This window comes from Lissotriton vulgaris, chromosome 7, assembly GCF_964263255.1.
Source record: "Lissotriton vulgaris chromosome 7, aLisVul1.2, whole genome shotgun sequence".
NCBI lineage: Eukaryota > Metazoa > Chordata > Amphibia > Caudata > Salamandridae > Lissotriton > Lissotriton vulgaris.
This window is the reverse complement of record NC_141695.1, coordinates 290,372,088-290,391,105: the sequence shown is the minus strand read 5'-3', so window position 1 is coordinate 290,391,105 and position 19,018 is coordinate 290,372,088. Positions and strand designations below refer to the sequence as shown.

Genomic DNA, 19,018 nt, shown 5'->3' with positions numbered 1-19,018 from the left:
ATCTTAGTGTCTAACATACTCAGTAAGTTCTTAAATTGACCACTAGTAAGAGACATAGAAACGTCATCCAGAGTGACATCTTCTTCCCTTGCTGATTTGCTAGGGGGCGATGCAATCTTTTTGCGGCTTGATCTGAGCCCAAATCGTTTCGGCTGTGGCTGTGGCTTTTTAGCCCCTCTGGTGGATCGTGGAGCGGGCACCGGAGTGGGGGCTTTGTCCTCGGGTAGTTGTTGCTCTGTCTCCACCTCACTCTCGCTGTCTAACTCAATCAGGACCGACCGGTTCATTACAGCGATATCAGCTTGGTCAGATTCACTTACAGGTGGACAGCAGGAGGTAGGTTGCTCCGTGGATTCGGCAAAAGCTGAAGCCGGCGAAGTTGGTGAACCCAGGGCAGACGGTGAACTCAGGCCAAGCGAAGATCTCCTGTCACTATTAATTTTGGCAACTACCTGAAAGATATAGTTGTCCATAGTGTTTTTTGCAGGGGATAGCTTTTTGCCGGGCATAATTCACTAACAGACGATGCTTTTCATAAGCACAGGGTAAACAGGTGCTCCAAGAGGCAACAATTCAATAAATAACCCCCAGCTATAACACAGGCTATCCTCCTTGAATCAGGTTTTTTAGCAGAGTAACGGGCCCAACCCAACCTTGTCCAGCCTCGGACGGCCTCAGACGGCCCGCCCTTTGTCCGGGCTTCGTCCGGGCGTCCCGCTCGCGTCCCGCGACGCGGAGGGAGCAGCGTTTTTCTAGCGCCTCAGGGCGCGATGACCCCGCTGGAGTGGATCCGGGTCGCTGGGCAGGCTGGGAGTTGTAGTCTCCCTCCTCTCGGCGGCCGCTAAGGTGACAACAGCGGCGGCGGGAGGGAGACTGGGCACAGCAAAGCAGGAAGAAAGGTCGAGTCTGGGACGACCAGCAGCGTAGAAGTCTCCTCTTCAAGGACAGGACACCCGCTCTGCCGAGGGAGCAGCGTTTTTCTAGCGCCTCAGGGCGCGATGACCCCGCTGGAGTGGATCCGGGTCGCTGGGCAGGCTGGGAGTTGTAGTCTCCCTCCTCTCGGCGGCCGCTAAGGTGACAACAGCGGCGGCGGGAGGGAGACCGGGCACAGCAAAGCAGGAAGAAAGGTCGAGTCTGGGACGACCAGCAGCGTAGAAGTCTCCTCTTCAAGGACAGGACACCCGCTCTGCCGAGGGAGCAGCGTTTTTCTAGCGCCTCAGGGCGCGATGACCCCGCTGGAGTGGATCCGGGTCGCTGGGCAGGCTGGGAGTTGTAATGTCTGGCGGAGTTGAATGCCTGTAGAGTGACTGTGGAACAGGTTGTGAGCGCGCACAACCGGTGGAAATCTTAAGTTCAAGGAGAGCTTAAGTGGTTCGGGTGTATCGGACGCCCAGAGTAATTGTTAACTAGAGTGAAGGGGGTCATGAGGTACCATTGATCACCCGAAAGACCGAGATAGGGGGAACGTAAGAGTGAGTGCGTGAGTAACGAACGCTGGTCGGAGGTTACTGTGTGTGTAAAGAACCTATCAGAGTGACGATAGACATCTCGTCAGTTGTTGACAATTACAGATAGACTGTGGACGTACAGTCGAGGGAAGTGACCGCTTGGTCGGAAGTAGTCATTTTTCAGAGTATGAATGGGACGCATGCATGATCGCGAAGAGAGCTGAGAAAGGAGGGGTGCTGCTGCGAAGCGGAGACTAGTGACGTCAGAAAGTGCCGCGCTGGGATTGGCCGGCCGGTGAAAGACCGCGCTGCGATAGGCCAGCTAGCAAAGCCGCGCTAGGATTGGTGGATTGACATCAGGAAGTAAACAGAGTATTCAAGCTGGAAATCGTGCGCGTAATTATGAAGTGTTTTAAATGGTTAAGAGCGCTGTTTAGGAAAGAGCGGCGGGGATCGTATGAAGGGGAAGAAGCCCCGCCGGAGGGTACACCAGCTCGTTATATGGGGACAAATGTTGGGCTGCATACGATTCTGTGGATCTCAGAGTGGAGTAAGATTACAGACGGAAATGAGGAACTCACGTTCCCGAAGTACGGGACGTTCAGATTAGAGGTGCTACACAGATTAAAAGCAATTATGACCTCAACGAGACCCTTGCCTAGACCGACCCAGTTTGAAGCCCTTAATGCATGGATTAGGGCAGCGCATGAAAAGAACATGAACAGACGGCAAGAAAGAGTGAAACGTTCGGTAAGGGCAGTACAGGATGCCAAGTGGGATGCGGATGCTAAAAGATGGAGGGTGCATAACATGGAAGTAAATAAATGATATCCAGTGTTAGAGATGCCCGGGAACAAAAGCCCCCTAGAAGAAGATGACGAGAGCGAGACAGAGGACAGCCTGATAAACAGACTATTGACAGACAGGCCACCCCCGTATAACAGAGCAGGGGGAGATGTTGAGAATAGTGAGAAGGGGGGGGCAATGCAGGAGAGCATAGGCCGCTTCCCAGTCCCGATTGGGATCCCGCTGCAAAGAAAGAACTGTCCCAGCCTAGCCAGGTGCAACAGGTAGTCGGGAGGTTTGTGGTGCAAAGGCCGCCAGAGACGCAGTGTGCCACATCCTACGCATTACCCGATGCACTACAGGTACCTGTTACCATAGGTCCTATAGTATCGATATATGACCCAGAGAGGGCTAGAGGGGAGGAACGGGTACGGAGGGACAGAGAAAGAGCAGAGATGGCAAGGAGGAATGATACGATCAACTCCCCAAGCCAGTTGCCGATACCAAGAGAGTGGAGCACCCCAGTACACACCGCAGGGGATCTGGGGGACATTAGATGGCCGGTGGAGATGAGGGGATCAGGACGGAAATCCTTTCAGGAGTTAAACGAGTACATGAAGAAGTGGGATGAGGCAGTAGAGGCTCACAAGAACATCTTAGCGGCGGAAGCTGAAAGGGAAAGTCAGGACAGCAGAGCCCGGTCTCACTGCGGGGCTGAAGAGAGCAGTCCGGAGTGGGACGGGAGGAAGAAGGACAGTAGGGGAGTCACCCATTGGGCCCGGAAGGAAGGTAGAGCAGACCTAGAAAGCGGGGGCCCAGAGAACGGGGGGTTGTCTCGCCCAACACATAGTGGGGAAGATAGGAGGACTCGAGAGTACAGAGACAGCTTTAAGTGTATCCACTGTGTGCCCGGAAACCGAGAACAGAATGAGAGTTGCGAGAGGTCGCACCATAGTCCCTGTGATGACGGACATGAGCGCAGTCCAGGGAATATGGGGAATCAGGAAGGATCGTATCAGATACTGAGTGATACTAGGCCGAGAGAGTTTGGAGATCGAAGGGAGAATAACAGAGAGTCCTACTGTGAAAAGAGAGGAGAGAGAGAGAATGGACAAAGTAAGATAGGAGGTAACAGGCCCGTGTTCCATCACCTTCCAAGATCGGATGGCCGAGCATGGGACCTGGAGAGATGGGAGCAAGAGAGAATACTCCCCAACTCTCCCGAACCCAAACGTAGGGCTCGGAGTTGGGATGGGAGAGAAACCTGTGAGCCTCCCTCGAAGGAGTCATTACGAGCAGAGATAAAAGCCAAAAGACTAGATGTCTCCAGCCTAAGGTCAGATCTGGATGATATGGTAGATGGTACCCTGCCCTTAGAAAGGATGGAAATGTATGAGCAGGATGAAATTCTGTTCATGGCAAAGGACGTAACTCGAAAGGCGAGAGCAATACATGAGAAATTAGTAGAACTAGCAGGCAAATATATGGTGGACCTGTCAAGGACCAAAGCATTACAGGGTAACCACAGGCTACATTACACAGATCGAGACCTAGATGAGAGGAGAACCATCGGATTGAAAACACACATAAGGGAGCTGATCACTGGAATAAGGACATGGAGGGCCCTAGATAAGTGGGAAGAGAGGTGGTCCAAAAAGGGACCGTCAGGAGGAGCACACTTGGAATGACACCAGGAAGACAGCAGGGAGTAGAGGCATACCCTTTGAGGGAAGTCGCAAATGGGACCTATGTCCACGTCCCTTGGAGTAGGGGAGATTTAGCTGCTTTTACCACCTCCTTCCCCAAACTGCGGGAAAACCCAGTGGAGTGGTACAAGCAAGTGGAGAGATTCGTAAAAATCTCAAAGGTCCTATGGATAGATCTAAACACGCTGTTTGACATAGTAGTGCCAGGAGATTTGTGGACCGCATGCAAGGTTAGCGCTGAGTGGCCCACCATAGAGCCAGAGAGAGATGCTAAGACTAATGGGCCGTCTGAGATTGTGATGGCAAAGTTCGAGAGAGTAATGACTTGGCTGAAAGATAAAGTGCCAATGCAAGACATAGATTGGGTCAAAATTGACCGAACAAGACAGGAACCCAAAGACACAGTTCACGAATACTATGAGAGATTGCTGAAGGCGTTTAAACAGTATAGCGGTCTGGATGTAATGGATCCAAAGGACATAGGGCAATTTGTGTCCAAGTTCGTCTTGGGCCTGAGACCGGATATTAGTTTAATGATACAGCAACACTTGATTTGTTGGCAAAATAAACCCCTAGACGAAATACTGAGGTATGCCAGGTACTGCTGTGATGAGATAGACTCCAAGGCTAAGAAACTAAAGGAGAAACTGATGGTGGTACAGATGCAGGCAGCAGGGAAGGGGGGACAGCAGCAACAGCAACCAGGAACAGGTACAGGAGGAAAGAAACAGTACAGTCAGAACAAGGGCAATGAGGAGAACTCCACCTTTAGACCCAGGATAGATATAGCTGCCTTAAAGAAAACGACTAGGTGCCACCAGTGTAACGAGGTGGGGCATTGGAAACGCGAGTGTCCCTATAATGTAGAGATAGGAGACCAAGAGGTAGAAGAGGAAGAGACCCAGAGTGCGCCTACAAGAGGGGTAACGCAATACCAGGGAAAGGTGCTCAAAGGGGGGGGGCCCTCCTCCCCGAGCCCAGTTCCCGCAGCCACCCAGAGTAGGGACCATGGGTAAGACATATAGACAGATGCCCCTGTTTGTAGGAGGAGAAGAGTGCTATAATGTGGACCCACTAACTCGACAGAGAGTGCAAAGGGAAGACAGCACCCTCGGGGCAGCTTTGGAGGTAGACCAGAGGGGACCCTATGTTGAGGCCGAAGTGGCAGGGTTCCCCACGACATTTCTAGTGGACACAGGAGCCACTCGATCCACGATCAGATCAGCCGCAGTTCCAGGCCTGCCCATGTCTGGAGAGACCATACAAGTGGTGGGGGTCGCTAACAGGAGAATGACCAGTCCTCTGACTGAACCCGTGCAGGTGAAAATAGGGAAGTACAGTGATGAGCATCAGTTTGTGGTTTGCGATTCTAGTCCTGTATGTCTGCTAGGAAGAGACCTTTTGTGCAAGTTAAATTGCACCATATACTGCATACCACAAGGAGTGGAGGTATTGACTAATGACGATGATGCTGACTTTAAAGTCGCAAATTCCAGAATATGTGTGGAATTATATCCCACTCTGACAGTAGACGAGCTCCCCTGGGATCTGAGAGAGACAGTAGCTCCAGAAGTGTGGGATTTCACTGGGGAAGAGATTGGGTTGGTGAAAGGGGTGGACCCAGTGAAAATTGTAGTGAAACCGCATGCTGAGTTTCCAAGAACACCTCAATATAAATTGACTCCAGAAACGATTGCAGGCATAAAACCCGTGATCGAATCCATGATTAAGCAGGGAATACTGAAGGAAATCGTGGGTAGTCCATGTAACTCCCCGATTATGGGTTTGCAGAAACCAAATGGGAAATTCCGGATAGTGCAGGACCTTAGAAAGATTAATAACATAGTCGTCTCGTGTTGTCCAGTGGTACCGAATCCATCAGTGATACTGTTTCAGATACCGTTCCAAGCAGAATGGTTCACTGTAATTGATCTTTGTCAGGCTTTCTTCTCGATCCCTCTGGACGAGGAAAGCCATTTTCTTTTCGCATTTAAGCTGGAAGGTCGCGTCCTAACATGGTGTCGTATTCCTCAGGGGTATACAGAGAGCCCATCGATCTTCAACCAGCTTCTAAAGAAAAATCTTGAAAGTCTAGTGCTGCCCCAGAGGTCAGTTCTGGTCCAGTACATAGACGACCTCCTTGTGGCGTCAGAAACAGAGGAAGCTTGCAGGGAAGACTCTATTGCTTTGTTAAATCACCTAGCTGAGAATGGGCATAAGGTGTCCCCGGGAAAATTGCAGTACTGCCTGACAGAGGTGCAGTACTTGGGACACAGAATTGAGAAAGGTAAACGAAAAGTGTCACCAGACAGGATAGAGGCCATCATGAAGATGAATGCGCCTAAAACACAGAGAGAAGTCAGGATGTTCCTAGGAATGGTGGGATATTGCCGACAGTGGATTGCAAACTTTTCACTGAAAGCAAAGCCCTTGCAAAAACTGACGCACAAGGAGGTGAGCGATCCGGTACCATGGGACAAAGACTGTTTGATGGCGTTCCTGCAGCTGAGAGAGGACTTGTGTCGTGCTCCGGCTCTGGGAATGCCAGATTACGATAAACCATTCTTGCTCTACTGTTGTGAGAGAGAGGGTTGCGCGCTGTCTGTGTTAGTCCAAATTCATGGGAATGCCCGTAGACCAGTCGCTTATTTCTCGGCTACTTTAGACCCAGTAGCCGCAGCGTTGCCCGGATGTCTCAAATCCGTTGCCGCAACAGGTGTCAGCATTGAGAGGTGTGAAAACATAGTCATGGGGCATCCGTTAGAGGTGCATGTGCCCCATTCTGTTGAATTATTGATGACCAGGACCAAAACACAGCATCTGACCAACAGCAGGCTCACGCGCTATGAGCAAGTCATTCTTGCTGCAGAGAACGTGACCCTCAGGAGATGCTCTGTTTTAAATCCTGCTACCTTGATGCCACTTCCAAATGATATTGAGGATGATGATGAATGTACAGACCATGACTGCCTCGATGTGACTGAACTATGCACCAAACCAAGACCCGACATCGTAGATGAGCCACTTACAGACCCAGACGAAATTTTCTTTGTCGATGGCTCATGTGTAAGAGACGAAGTTGGGCAGTTGAGAGCAGCTTACGCTGTCTGTACAATTACTGGAGTTGTTGAAGCTGGATGCCTGGAAGGAGTACACTCCGCTCAGGTAGCCGAGATTATTGCCCTGACGCGTGCCTGCCTGGCAAGCAATCAAATCCGAGTCACCATATACACTGACAGTCAATATGGTTACGGGGTAGTTCACGATTACGGGCAGTTGTGGTCTCAAAGAGGGTTCATGACCTCTTCAGGCTCTCCCATTCGCAATGGAGAGTTTGTGCGCCTGTTGTTAGAGGCGTTGCAATGCCCAGCAGGTATCGCAGTTGTAAAGTGCACCGCACATACCAGAAATATGGACTTCGTGTCACAAGGCAATAGATATGCCGACGAAGTCGCGCGGTATTGCGCGGAACAAGGGTATTCTTTCACAGAGGTGGAAGTGGGTGGAATAAATGTAAGGACTGAATTAGCCATGATATTAGAAACTGTTGATACTTGGGACGAACTGAAAGACATGCAAGAAAATGCTCCTGATTGTGAAAAAGAAACATGGCAAAAGGCAGGATGTGTGGTGGGTGAGGCCCATTTCTGGGTCTCAGCAGATGGCAGAGCAGTGTTGCCCAATGAGATGGTGAGCCCAATGGCCAGACACATACATGGTCCCGTCCACTTAGGAAGAGATGCTATGCTGAGAGTGTTTAGACAGACCTGGTACAACCCTAAGTTCAGAGTAGCAGCCGAAGCAGTGTGCCAGCGTTGTGTAACTTGTCAGCAGTTGAATGTAGGGAAAAAGACACCAGTTGCACTGAGCCACATTGGGAGATCAGGAGGTCCATTCAATCGAATGCAGATAGATTTTATTGAAATGCCAAGGTGCAACCGCCTCCGCTATGTCTTGGTGGTTGTTTGTGTATTCTCTAGATGGGTTGAGGCATACCCTACACGTAGGTGCGACACCCTCACAGTAGCCAAGTTACTGCTTAGGGAGCTTATTCCGCGCTTCGGGGTGCCGGCCTCTTTGGAATCAGATAGGGGAACGCATTTCAACAGCGAGCTTGTGAAGATGATTTGTGTGGCTCTGAACATAGATCAGAAATTGCATTGCAGTTATCGACCGGAGGCTTCAGGAATTGTGGAACAGATAAATGGCACCATTAAGGCCAGAATTGCGAAAGTGTGTTCATCAACCTCCTTGAGTTGGCCTGACGCTTTGCCATTGGTCCTTATGAGCCTCCGTAGTACCCCAGATAGGAGAACGGGGCTGTCTCCCCATGAGGTGTTGATGGGGAGAGCAATGAGGTTGCCTTCTGTCCCAACTGCTGCACTGATTAACATCACAGATGATATGATCCTGGACTATTGTAAGGGGCTGTCTGACGCCATTCATTCTGTGTCCCTTCAGGTGCAGGCTGCCGAGGTTCCATCGTGCCAGGACCCGTGTCATGACCTGTTTCCTGGGGACTGGGTCCTGGTGAAAAAACACGTGAGAAGAAGCTGCCTGGATGTTCGTTGGCGTGGGCCCTTCCAGATCATCCTGATCACGAACACGGCAGTGAAGGTGGGAGGCCTGCCCAACTGGATCCACGCGTCGCATACGCGGAGGGTTCCAGCACCTCTGGAAGACACAGCTCCTCTCTCGGATAGACGTCCAGCTACGGACCGAGAAGCCATAGAGGGGGCCAGCCAAGCTGTAGAGGTGCCAGCGGAAGCAGGGAACGAGTCTGACCAAGCTGAGGACGGTCAGTACAGCAGCGAAACAGACGACGCTACTGAAGGAGAAAGTAGCTGGGAGTACGAGTCAGACACTGACAGGTCTGACAGAGAGCGTGAACAGACAAGAAGGAGAAGGAGTAGAAGGGTACGTGGAGAAGCTGATTGGCCGCAGAGAAGAAGCTCTAGTCTGAGGTCAACTCCAGAGAGAACCCTTCCTCCGATATCAGAGGATTCAGACCCGGAAGAAGGTGCTCAGGGCGCTGAAGCACCGGTCTTGAGGAGGTCAAGAAGAGTGCGTGTACCTAGCAGAAGATACTCCACCCCTGAGTGGACATATCTGGCGACAAATGTCTTCGAAACCGGAGACAGGGAGGATCTGAGCGGTGGTGGTGTCCAGTTCAGAGCCCATCGTCACAGTGGAAATACGACTGTTAGTACCCGGAGTCGAACAAGAAGGGTCACTGACATTCATGCTCCCCCGACCTCCCCGCCTCAGCAAGTTAAAACACATGTTTCTCACAGAATTGCAATTCCCCGATTTTGGTACAAAGATAACAGCCCATGAAGAGCACAATCTTCGTTTGGAAATATTGAACTTTGCTATTGAAGCCGCAGGCACAGGCTTGATAGTGGATGCTTAAAAGACTTTGTAAATAAGCGAGAAGAGAAGAAGATTACCTAGCGCCCAGGAAGCAGAGAATCTTAGGGACCTTCCCTTGAGTTGATGGAGAAGGGCTAGGGTTGTCTGTATTGAACTGTTAAAGGACTTTTGCGAAAAAGGTTGTCAGCTTCCAGTTGTGTGGTTCTAAGGACAAAAGGAGTAAAGGAGACTGTAAAGGAGCGGAAAGGAAAGAACTTTGTGTTAAGATACGAGAGAGCCATACTGTCTGACGAAATGGAAGCCGGCACCCAGAACAGCAGAGCTAAATGTATAATAGGCACACTAATAGTAGGAGTAATAATATTAATAGCTTTAGTAGTAACAGTCTCTTATGTAAAGGGACGTGAGGAAGAGGCAAAGGTAACTGATGTGAAATCTGTAGAGGCGCTTACACCCACTGTTGCTGGTGAGAAAGGGGAAAACACTCAAGAGAAAGCGTTATTAGCTGCAGAAGCCCGCAGGTTACACGTAGATGAGTCCCAAGGAGACTTTAGGTCTAATGCTTATGCTAAACTTTTATATGAATACGTGGATGCCATGGAGGTCAAGGACTGCTATGTCTGCATGCAGTTGCCGGCGTCTGTAGATGAAGGCATTCGATATCATCACCTCCCGCTGACATATGGCATTTCATGTAGCTTGTTGCTTAGTATATTTTATGGGAGAGATAGTTTTGAATACTATTTCTCCAATTACGATGCAGTGTTACCAGAAGTCCCGAATTATAAACAGATGAACAAATGGGACTACTGGAAGAGTGAAGACAGGTTGGCAAAGTTTTTCATTCCTTGGATTACCTTAGATACTTCACATGCCCGTAGAAATAACCTGACATGCAAGGTGTCAGAAGTCGAGAAGAAGTTCATAGGGCAGGTGGATGATCGAAATAGGAGACAAAAGATTTTGAAAAAATCAGGACAATGGAAAACAGATTGGACCGAGGAAGAAAAGGCACACAAGAGAAAGGGTAGTAGTGGTCCAATAGCTTTAGATAGAACACAGAGAGGAAAGTTATGTCTTCATAGAGCCAAAACGTATTATGAAAATGTATACGTGGGAGAAGTTAGCTGTGAACATGCTTTCAATTTAGAGTACTATACTAAGGACTTCCTGAAGGGAATGCAAGCGATTCCAAATGTATATTTTGTATGTGGGAGAAATGCCTACGTGAGACTACCTGACAAATGGTATGGATCATGTTACTTGGCAATTATCTTCCCTAAAATATATCATGCCCAAGACTTAGAGATCATTGAGGGCAAGACATCATCGAGGGGAAGGAGAGATGTAGGAGATGCAGAAATGGTAGGAGATGTCTTTGGAGCTGTGTTCCCTCTTCTGGGATTAATCCTTAATGATGTTAAAATTAGACGACTGGCAACAGTCGTAGACAGGTTGTCTGCCAGCACTGCTCAGTCCTTAATGCTGGTAGAAGGAGAGATGCAATCGATAAGGGCTATGGTTCTCCAGAACCGTCTTGCATTAGACGTCCTATTAGCAAAAGAGGGCGGAGTCTGTAAGGCTTTGAAGGTCCAGGAATGTTGTACTTACATTCCAGACAATTCGAAGCCCCTTGAGAGAGTTATTAGGAACATAACTAATATTCACAAGGAGATCGAAGACCTGAGTAGAGAAAATGTCTGGGAAAAGGTGGGCCATGGGATGAGTGAAGCTGGAGGTTGGCTCACCACCTTAGGCAAAAGCTTTGTGTGGAAAATACTAAAACCTATCATCATAATATTGATCTGTGGGATCGTGTTGTGGGGATTGGTGAGGGTATTCAAATGGTACAGAGCAAGAAGGTCAGAGAGGGCTCAGAGAAAACAGCTGCAGAGATTGGCTGCCATACAAGATAGTCAGTACCGGAGTCTGAGGGCTCTGGAAACACAGAAACGAGTTATGCTAGCAATCACTGCAGTTTAAATGTTAATGATGACCCCGAGAGGTCATCAAAGGGGGGAACTGAGAGAGCGCAAACTGACCTAAATGTATACATACACCACACTTACACGTAGTAAGCACAAGTCATGAAGAGAAATGCCATGAGTGCTGATAGTACCTACATCTATATTCTGAAATGTGTAGTTAATGTAGAGATTTAAGTAGAAGTGGAACTAATACAGAAATGTGTGAACCTATATGATTTTATTAGACATGATTATTCCTGAATCCATGTTGTGTAGCTGCTAAAATGTAAGATGGCATACGGAAACGTCGAACGTGGTAGGCCTTAGGGCCAGAGTTAGAGGGGAGGGGGAAGGTGGTTCATTTCACAACATGGATTGCACTAATGTTTTAGTAATAACGTTAATAGACCAAGATTTATAGATGTGTTTACTGAATAGCAGAATAAGAGTACTAACATGCTATTAATTAAAGAAAAAGTTGAATGCTATAATCATTATGAGAAATGTTGTAGGCCTGAAAAGTTTTAACAGTGATTTACTCATACTGGTCTGGTCTGGAAAATGTTGCAAACCCTTGTTGGAAGTCTATGAGAATTGGGATTTTGGCTGCAGATGCCTGTCTGCAAGAGAAAGGGGGGATCCAATTATAAATAATATGAATAGAGGTTTGTTCAAGAGACGGACCAGACATGGAGGAGGGTTCCGGAATGTTTTAAGGGGTATCAGCGGGCCGGAGAAGAGTCTGAGAAGCAAGGTCGACTCTAACCACGAAGCCTCATCATGGAAAAAGCCAGAAGCTACACCACGTGAGGGGCGTCTCACGAGGGGCGTCCCAAATGTTGTTGTATTTTTGTATTAGGGACAGCACCCCTGGGTGGAGTTAGAGCAGATGCCTGAGGACCCTCTAGAGAGCGGATGGGTAGGCAGAGAGGGGTCATGACTGGAGAACTATAGGTTTTCACCAAGAGACTGAGAGTGGGTGACTTCCCTTGGGGGTCATTCACTGCTGACACCTTTTGTAGGTTGAGACCTGGTTAAGTAGAGATACCATCTAGAGCAGGGTAGGGACAGCCTAACTTGCGTTTTTCCTCCAACTTAAATGACGGAGAGATCACAGTATGTGTCAATGCTGATAGCTTTATTATTTTTAGAACTTGTCCTTGTAGTTTCCGTTGCTCGTCTGAGGGCTTTCAGAGAGCACATGTATGTAGTTGGGCCCGTGTATCTTGTGAATCTCATTTTGAGATGCCTGTACCTGCAACTTATCTTGACCTTATAATAAACCTTTGAAAGCTAGAAGTTGTTTGTGATCTTTTGGAGCGGAGTCCTTTATTGGGTGAACTAACTTGGTAAGCGATGCACTTTCTTCCCTCAATGACAGGCAATAAAGGTTCAGTCGACCAGATCGGGGTTTTAGATCAATAGTGATAAGGTATCGATCAAAATCTCGCCCTTCCACTTATGAGAGGAAATTTCTAAATTTCTAACTTTAAAAAATAGGTGTGTGAATTAGCCACGTGATGATGTGAAACACAAAGATGGGTTCCCATTGAGCACCTCACATTAAAACTTATTTTGCAACTAATGGTTCAACTTTTTGAGCTTCTGAAAATCTTCAGGGCTATTTGGGCCAAAACAGATAGGCCTTGATTTTGAGTGCCTTATTAAATTCTGACACCCCTTCCAATCCTGATTGTTGAAGTGTTGGATTTATGAGTTTGCCCGATTGTATAGACAGTCAGATTGTTATTAATGATATTGAAGACTTGGCTGTTTACGCTTTAATGGCTTCTGCGACAAATGGGGCTTGGTGAATATAAGGTCTAGCCCTGGGATATACCTTGAGGAATGATTGAGCATTTTAAAAATACCTTAAAATAAAATATATTTTGCCTCAATAAATTCCAGCAGATGCCCTCGGAATCATTATTTATTAGGCATGATAAAAAAAACACTAGTTACGCAGGACTCATAACCATACTGGTAACATATGACTGAATTATTGCATGTTTCAAAACAGAGAAGGAGGTAATATTACCAACCTACCAATACATATTCTTCTACAATCATCTCAAACTAAAAGATCAAAGAGAGTCTGGGCGGAGTCAGAAGGACCCTCATTAGCTGTCGCCATACTTACACTCAACAGTGATGTTGAAGGAGCTGCTACTTCTTCCATATTGGTTTTCGGCCACACACCAGTACTCGCCATCGTCCTCGTGGGACACCTCGGGCAGCTCCAGGAGGAGCTCGTTCTCATAGATGGCCGTGCTCAGGAGGTTCTTCTCCTTCATAATGGTGATGATTGGCTCGGGCTTCCCCTGCGTGCTGCAGAGTATAGTGACCGACTCCCCCTCCAGGGCCAGGATGGATGTGTTCACTGATGGCTTCCATGGGGCGTCTGCAAAACAAGCCACTTCCAGCTTTATCCTCTCCCACTCGTTCACTAATCCTACACATTAATTTGCAGTCACTGATGTGATCTATACTTAAGTAATCACAATAAATTGTATAAATGAAAACTAGTGACAAATCTACACAGCTCTGCACAACAGAAACAATGCAGCGCTGCACAACATCTTTAGATAATTCTATCAGCCAAATTTGAAAGATTACATTATCAGGCTGGGTCCAAAGAACACAGGGGCATAATGTACTAGCCCCTATCGCCACCACAACGTCACTATTACCGACGTTGTGGTGGCGATAGGGGCTGCGTCTTATGTACAAGGCAGCGTTAAGCCACTTAACGTAGCTTAACGCTGCCTTGTACAAAAAGCCCCCTTTCACGCATGGTTAGCGTGAAAGGGGTGGGCAGTGGGTGTTGTGTTGGGCGTTCCACTGCAACACTCATTAATTTTGATGCTGCCCCCTATGTACAACGGTGTGTACATAGGAGGAAGCACCAAAATGAAGACCAGGTAAATCCTGGTCCTGAGTTGGTGAAATGAGGAGAAATGCATTATTTCTCGTCGTTTTTGCCTAGACATAGAGTCCTAAGGCTCTCCGGTACAGCTGGTAAAGCTCAAATCCCTCAGATTTCAGAGGAAGAATCCACTGATAGACAAAAAAAAGTGGTGGAAATGGAGAGAAAAGGAGCCACTCACAGATCTACCCTTCACCCAAGATGATTCTGGAGCAATATTTTCCTGGTGGAAAAAAGACAATGGGCATAGGTCTGTAATAAACTTACGAGAGTTGAACAAATGGCTTGTTTATTAAAATTTCAAGTAAGGGGCATCGATCTGCTGAAAGACATCCTGTTTCCGAGGAACTGAGCGGTCGTAGTAGACCTCAAGGATGCCTACCTGATGGTCCATATATTAGTTCCGCAATTCCTCCTATTCTGCTGGATCTATGTGTTTGTAGTGCTGCATGTGGGGGTGTATCACTTACAACGCAACTTTTACGTCGTAATGCTGTTACAACACAGCTATTACAACGCAGGATCCATTACATCGGATGCCATTACAACGCATGGCATTACATAGCAGATGGTATTACAACGCATACCATTACATCGTAAGTATTGGTAAGTATATAATTTTTTTTATTTTATTTAATATTATATAATTGATTTAATTATTATTAATTATAAATAAAAATAAATAAAAATATTTATTTATGTTTTTAAATATTATAAATTAAATTTATTAATTTAAGTAATTTTTTTAATAAGTATGAGTATAGGAGTATATGTTTTGGGGTACTGAGGTATATGTTTTGGGATGTTTGGGTATTTTTAGGTTTTAGGGCAGAGTTTGGGTTTTGGGGTACAGGGGTGTTTTTAGGTTTTAGGGCAGGGTTTGGGTTTTGGGGTACAGGGGTGTTTTTAGGTTTTAGGGCAGGGTTTGGGTTTTGGGGTACAGGGGTGTTTTTAAGTTTTAGGGCAGGGTTTGGGTTTTGGGGTACAGGGGTGTTTTTAGGTTTTAGGGCAGGGTTTGGGTTTTGGGGTACAGGGGTGTTTTTAGGTTTTAGGGCAGGGTTTGGGTTTTGGGGTACAGGGGTGTATTTAGGTTTTAGGGCAGGGTTTGGGTTTTGGGGTACAGGGGTGTTTTTAGGTTTTAGGGCAGGGTTTGGGTTTTGGGGTACAGGGGTGTTTTTAGGTTTTAGGGCAGGGTTTGGGTTTTGGGGTACAGGGGTGTTTTTAGGTTTTAGGGCAGGGTTTGGGTTTTGGGGTACAGGGGTGTTTTTAGGTTTTAGGGCAGGGTTTGGGTTTTGGGGTACAGGGGTGTTTTTAGGTTTTAGGGCAAGGTTTGGGTTTTGGGGTACAGGGGTGTTTTTAGGTTTTAGGGCAAGGTTTGGGTTTTGGGGAACAGGGGTGTTTTTAGGTTTTAGGGCAGGGTTTGGGTTTTGGGGTACAGGGGTGTTTTTAGGTTTTAGGGCAGGGTTTGGGTTTTAGGGTACAGGGGTTTGTGTTTTGGGTTAATTAAATTATATTTACCATTTTTAAATTAATTAAAATATATTTAATAAATTAAATTAATTTTATTTCATTAATTACATTTTTAAATTAAATTAATTAAATTAAATAAATTATTTCAATTAATTTAATTTAATATCAATTATAAAAATATGTACATTAAGTTAATTTTATTATTTTAATTAAATTAAATTATTCCCATTTTTTATTAAAATTACATTTATTAAATAGATATTATTTTATTGAATTAAATTAATGGCTATTTTAAAATGTATTTTATTTAAATTAATTAAATTAAATTAATTAAATTAACTCAATAACATTTTTAAAAAAAGGTATACTTACCTATACTTACGATGTAATGCCATGCGTTGTAATGGCATCCGATGTAATAGATCCTGCGTTGTAAAAATTCAGTTGTAACGGAATGCGATGTAAAAATCCGCGTTGTACTGACACCAATCCCTGCATGTGGGGCTGTCCTGGTCTGTTTGGTGTTTCACCAAGCTTCTTTGACTGGTGGTGGAGTTCCTGAGGTTGAGAGGGATCAGGCTCATCATTTACCTTGATGATATACTGTTTATGGATCAGTGCCTACTAATGTGAACACAACTATTGAACTTCTGTAGGACTTTGGCTGTTTGATCGACCAAGAGAGGTGAGAACTAACCCCCAACTCTACCATGAGTTTCCTGGCGTTTGTTTTAAATTCAATGGATGCCACTCTCTATATACTGGTGAAAAAGCTGAAGAGCTCACGAAAGCCCTTCTGAGAGACAGGTTTTCAGGTGGGGAGGGATTTCGACAGATAACAACAAGGGAAAATTAAATATTTATTTAATTTTCCCTCTTCGTCCTCTGTCGAAATTCCATGCCCCCCCCCCCCCCCCCCCACCTCCGCAACCGGCCCCACTGACCCACTGCTCTTACCTGCACGGGCTGTGGCTGGTTTCCTCTCAGGTGGCTAGCCAGGATTGGGGGGTTGCTGTCATTCTCCATTCAAGCAATCTTCCCTGAGTCCATGCATTACAAGGCTCTATAAACTTGTAATCTGAGGAAAAGCCTGACATTCTCAGAAGCACAGGGTCACAGGAAGCAAGGACAGAAATCGAGTGGTGTATGGATCACACAGAAGCTTAAACCAGGAGGGCAATTTTTGGGTCTACCCTAGACCTGATTAGAGAATTACATGGCATATGGTGGGATTGGGAACTTTCCATTGGAGAAAAACAGGACAAGGACAAATTAGGCCTCCACATCACCACCCTAAAGCTGTTGATGGGATTGTTCATGATCAAGTCAATGACGAAGGACAGAGTGTCTTCTACGTCCACTTGAAGGTGGTCCATGTGTCCGTGGTTTATGCATTAATCTCATGGGAGGCCTTTGTTCAAGGGGTTAGCAGGCTACTGTCTGGAGTGTCAGATTTCAGTGATAGTGAGGGTAGAGCATCTTTCTGTACACTATGTACTGTGTTGCAGCATTTTCCACCTCTCTCATACAAACATCAGGACCATACTAAACTGTTGACTCCCAACTCAACAATCAACTTCCAGAATATTCCCAATGTTTCCTAGATCCCAGAGTCAAAGCAGTGGATACTTTCATGTACTACTGTTTGTGAGCTCGGATGTATTTGTCCTCTATTAGTGATGATATACAGAGTATCTGCTAAAATAAGACGTCATCTAGCTGATCTGATCCTGGTGATTCTGATTTGGAGATCACAGGTGTAGTTTTTGGTGCTTTTGGAGCTATTGTGCAATTGCTCACTGGCCTTACCCCAGTTGCAGCCACTGGTGCCCGACTGCCATGGAAAGCCACACTCCCTAGCAATTAAAGGTTTTCTGAAGTTGATGGCATAGAAAAATCACAGGAGATGCTGGAAATCATGGGCCTCTTAGGAATTTGCTTCCAGTCTTATCCAGTGAGCATGGGAAGAGTTACTGCTTTGCTTGAAGAAAATAGTTATGATGGTGTGTGCCTAGAAACATGGATCCACTTGGGACAGGTATTGAGACCAGTGGCGGCTCCTCGAGGGAGTGCTGTGGGGCTGAGTAGGGGCAGGGTGGGAGGTAGTAAACTCTGGCATATGGCCGAACGGAGTTAAGTATATAATTAAATAAATAAAACGAATTTCATTGCGCACGCTGCCTCGCCATTTGGCATTGCAGTGCGCTAATGTAATACATTTTATTTATTTACTTAACTCCGTTCGGCTGTATGCCACAGTTTACTACCCTCCATCCTGCCCCTCTCCCTCCCCACCCCGCAGCACTACCTCGAAGAGCCGCCACTGTTTGAGGCTGTCCTGAACTAACTTTCAAAATTGACAGAGGCAGGCCTGGCCTGCAGGTGGTCAATACCACTTGGCCTGCAGTTTCCATTGGGCCGATAAAAGTGAATGAGGTTACTGTAGGTCAACACATTTGAGTTTTCAAACTCATGAGAAGGCTACATCTGTCTTAGACTCTGGCACGTTATTCCTGTGTTTGGGATGTCAACCGGGTTCTAAATCGTTTGCTATCCGGGCATTATAACAAGCTTCTGTCCAGAAAGTAGCCATAATCAAACCTCGCTATGCTTCTATGCAAATGTTTATTCCTGAGGGAGTAACGTTTACCATTGCCTGAAGGACAAAGACTAATACTCGTTCTATCTCGCACTCACTCAGAACCGTGCCCGGTTCCCACTTACACATGACGGCCAGGCCCAGGGACCTGTTGACTTTGCCGTAGATGTTCTCCGCTATGCAGACGTAGAGGCCGTCATAGTTGTGCGTCACGTTTTCGAACTCCAAGGTGAGATTAGCAGAGTGCTCTTCCTTAAGGATCGTGTCATCTTTCATCCACGAGACCAGCGACATCGGGTTACTCTCCACCACGCAGAGCAGGATCAGGTGAGCGCCCTCTGTCGTTTCCAGCGAGGAGTTCACCTCCACTATCTTTGGAGAGTCTACAGTCAAACAAGAGACAGGCAAGGACTAGCACATTACCAAATAACACTCTGAATTCAGTAGCGTGTTGTTTGTTTACATAACTGCTCTTAAAACAATAAAAACTCCATAAATAAATCATAAAGAGCTATAAATGTAACTATAATAGACAAGACCTGAATAAGATACTCTCAGAAATACAGAGTATGCTGGGTACACATGTATATGAAGGTATTAAGTAAATTCATCACAGGAATCACATATTTTCATGTTCCGTGCCCTTGACATATTATGATGAATTCCATGTCCCACGTCATTCTTTTTTACCATTTATTTATTTATTTTACTAAAAAGTTGCCACATGTGGTGCAAGAACAACA

General features: G+C 46.4%; 1 protein-coding gene across 2 annotated transcripts in view; it reads right to left on the bottom strand.

Annotated features, from left to right (window-relative positions):
* The window catches only part of LOC147701407 (myelin-associated glycoprotein-like), a 252,844-nt gene that overhangs the window by 84,604 nt on the left and 149,222 nt on the right, over positions 1-19,018 (bottom strand). For both annotated transcript variants that reach the window (XM_086930086.1, XM_086930087.1), the window contains exons 5-6: positions 18,401-18,658; positions 13,421-13,681 (exon numbers count right to left, since the gene is read on the bottom strand). In XM_086930086.1, coding sequence (XP_086786212.1) covers positions 13,421-13,681; positions 18,401-18,658 — 519 coding nt within the window. The remainder of the gene's footprint in view (positions 1-13,420; positions 13,682-18,400; positions 18,659-19,018) is intronic.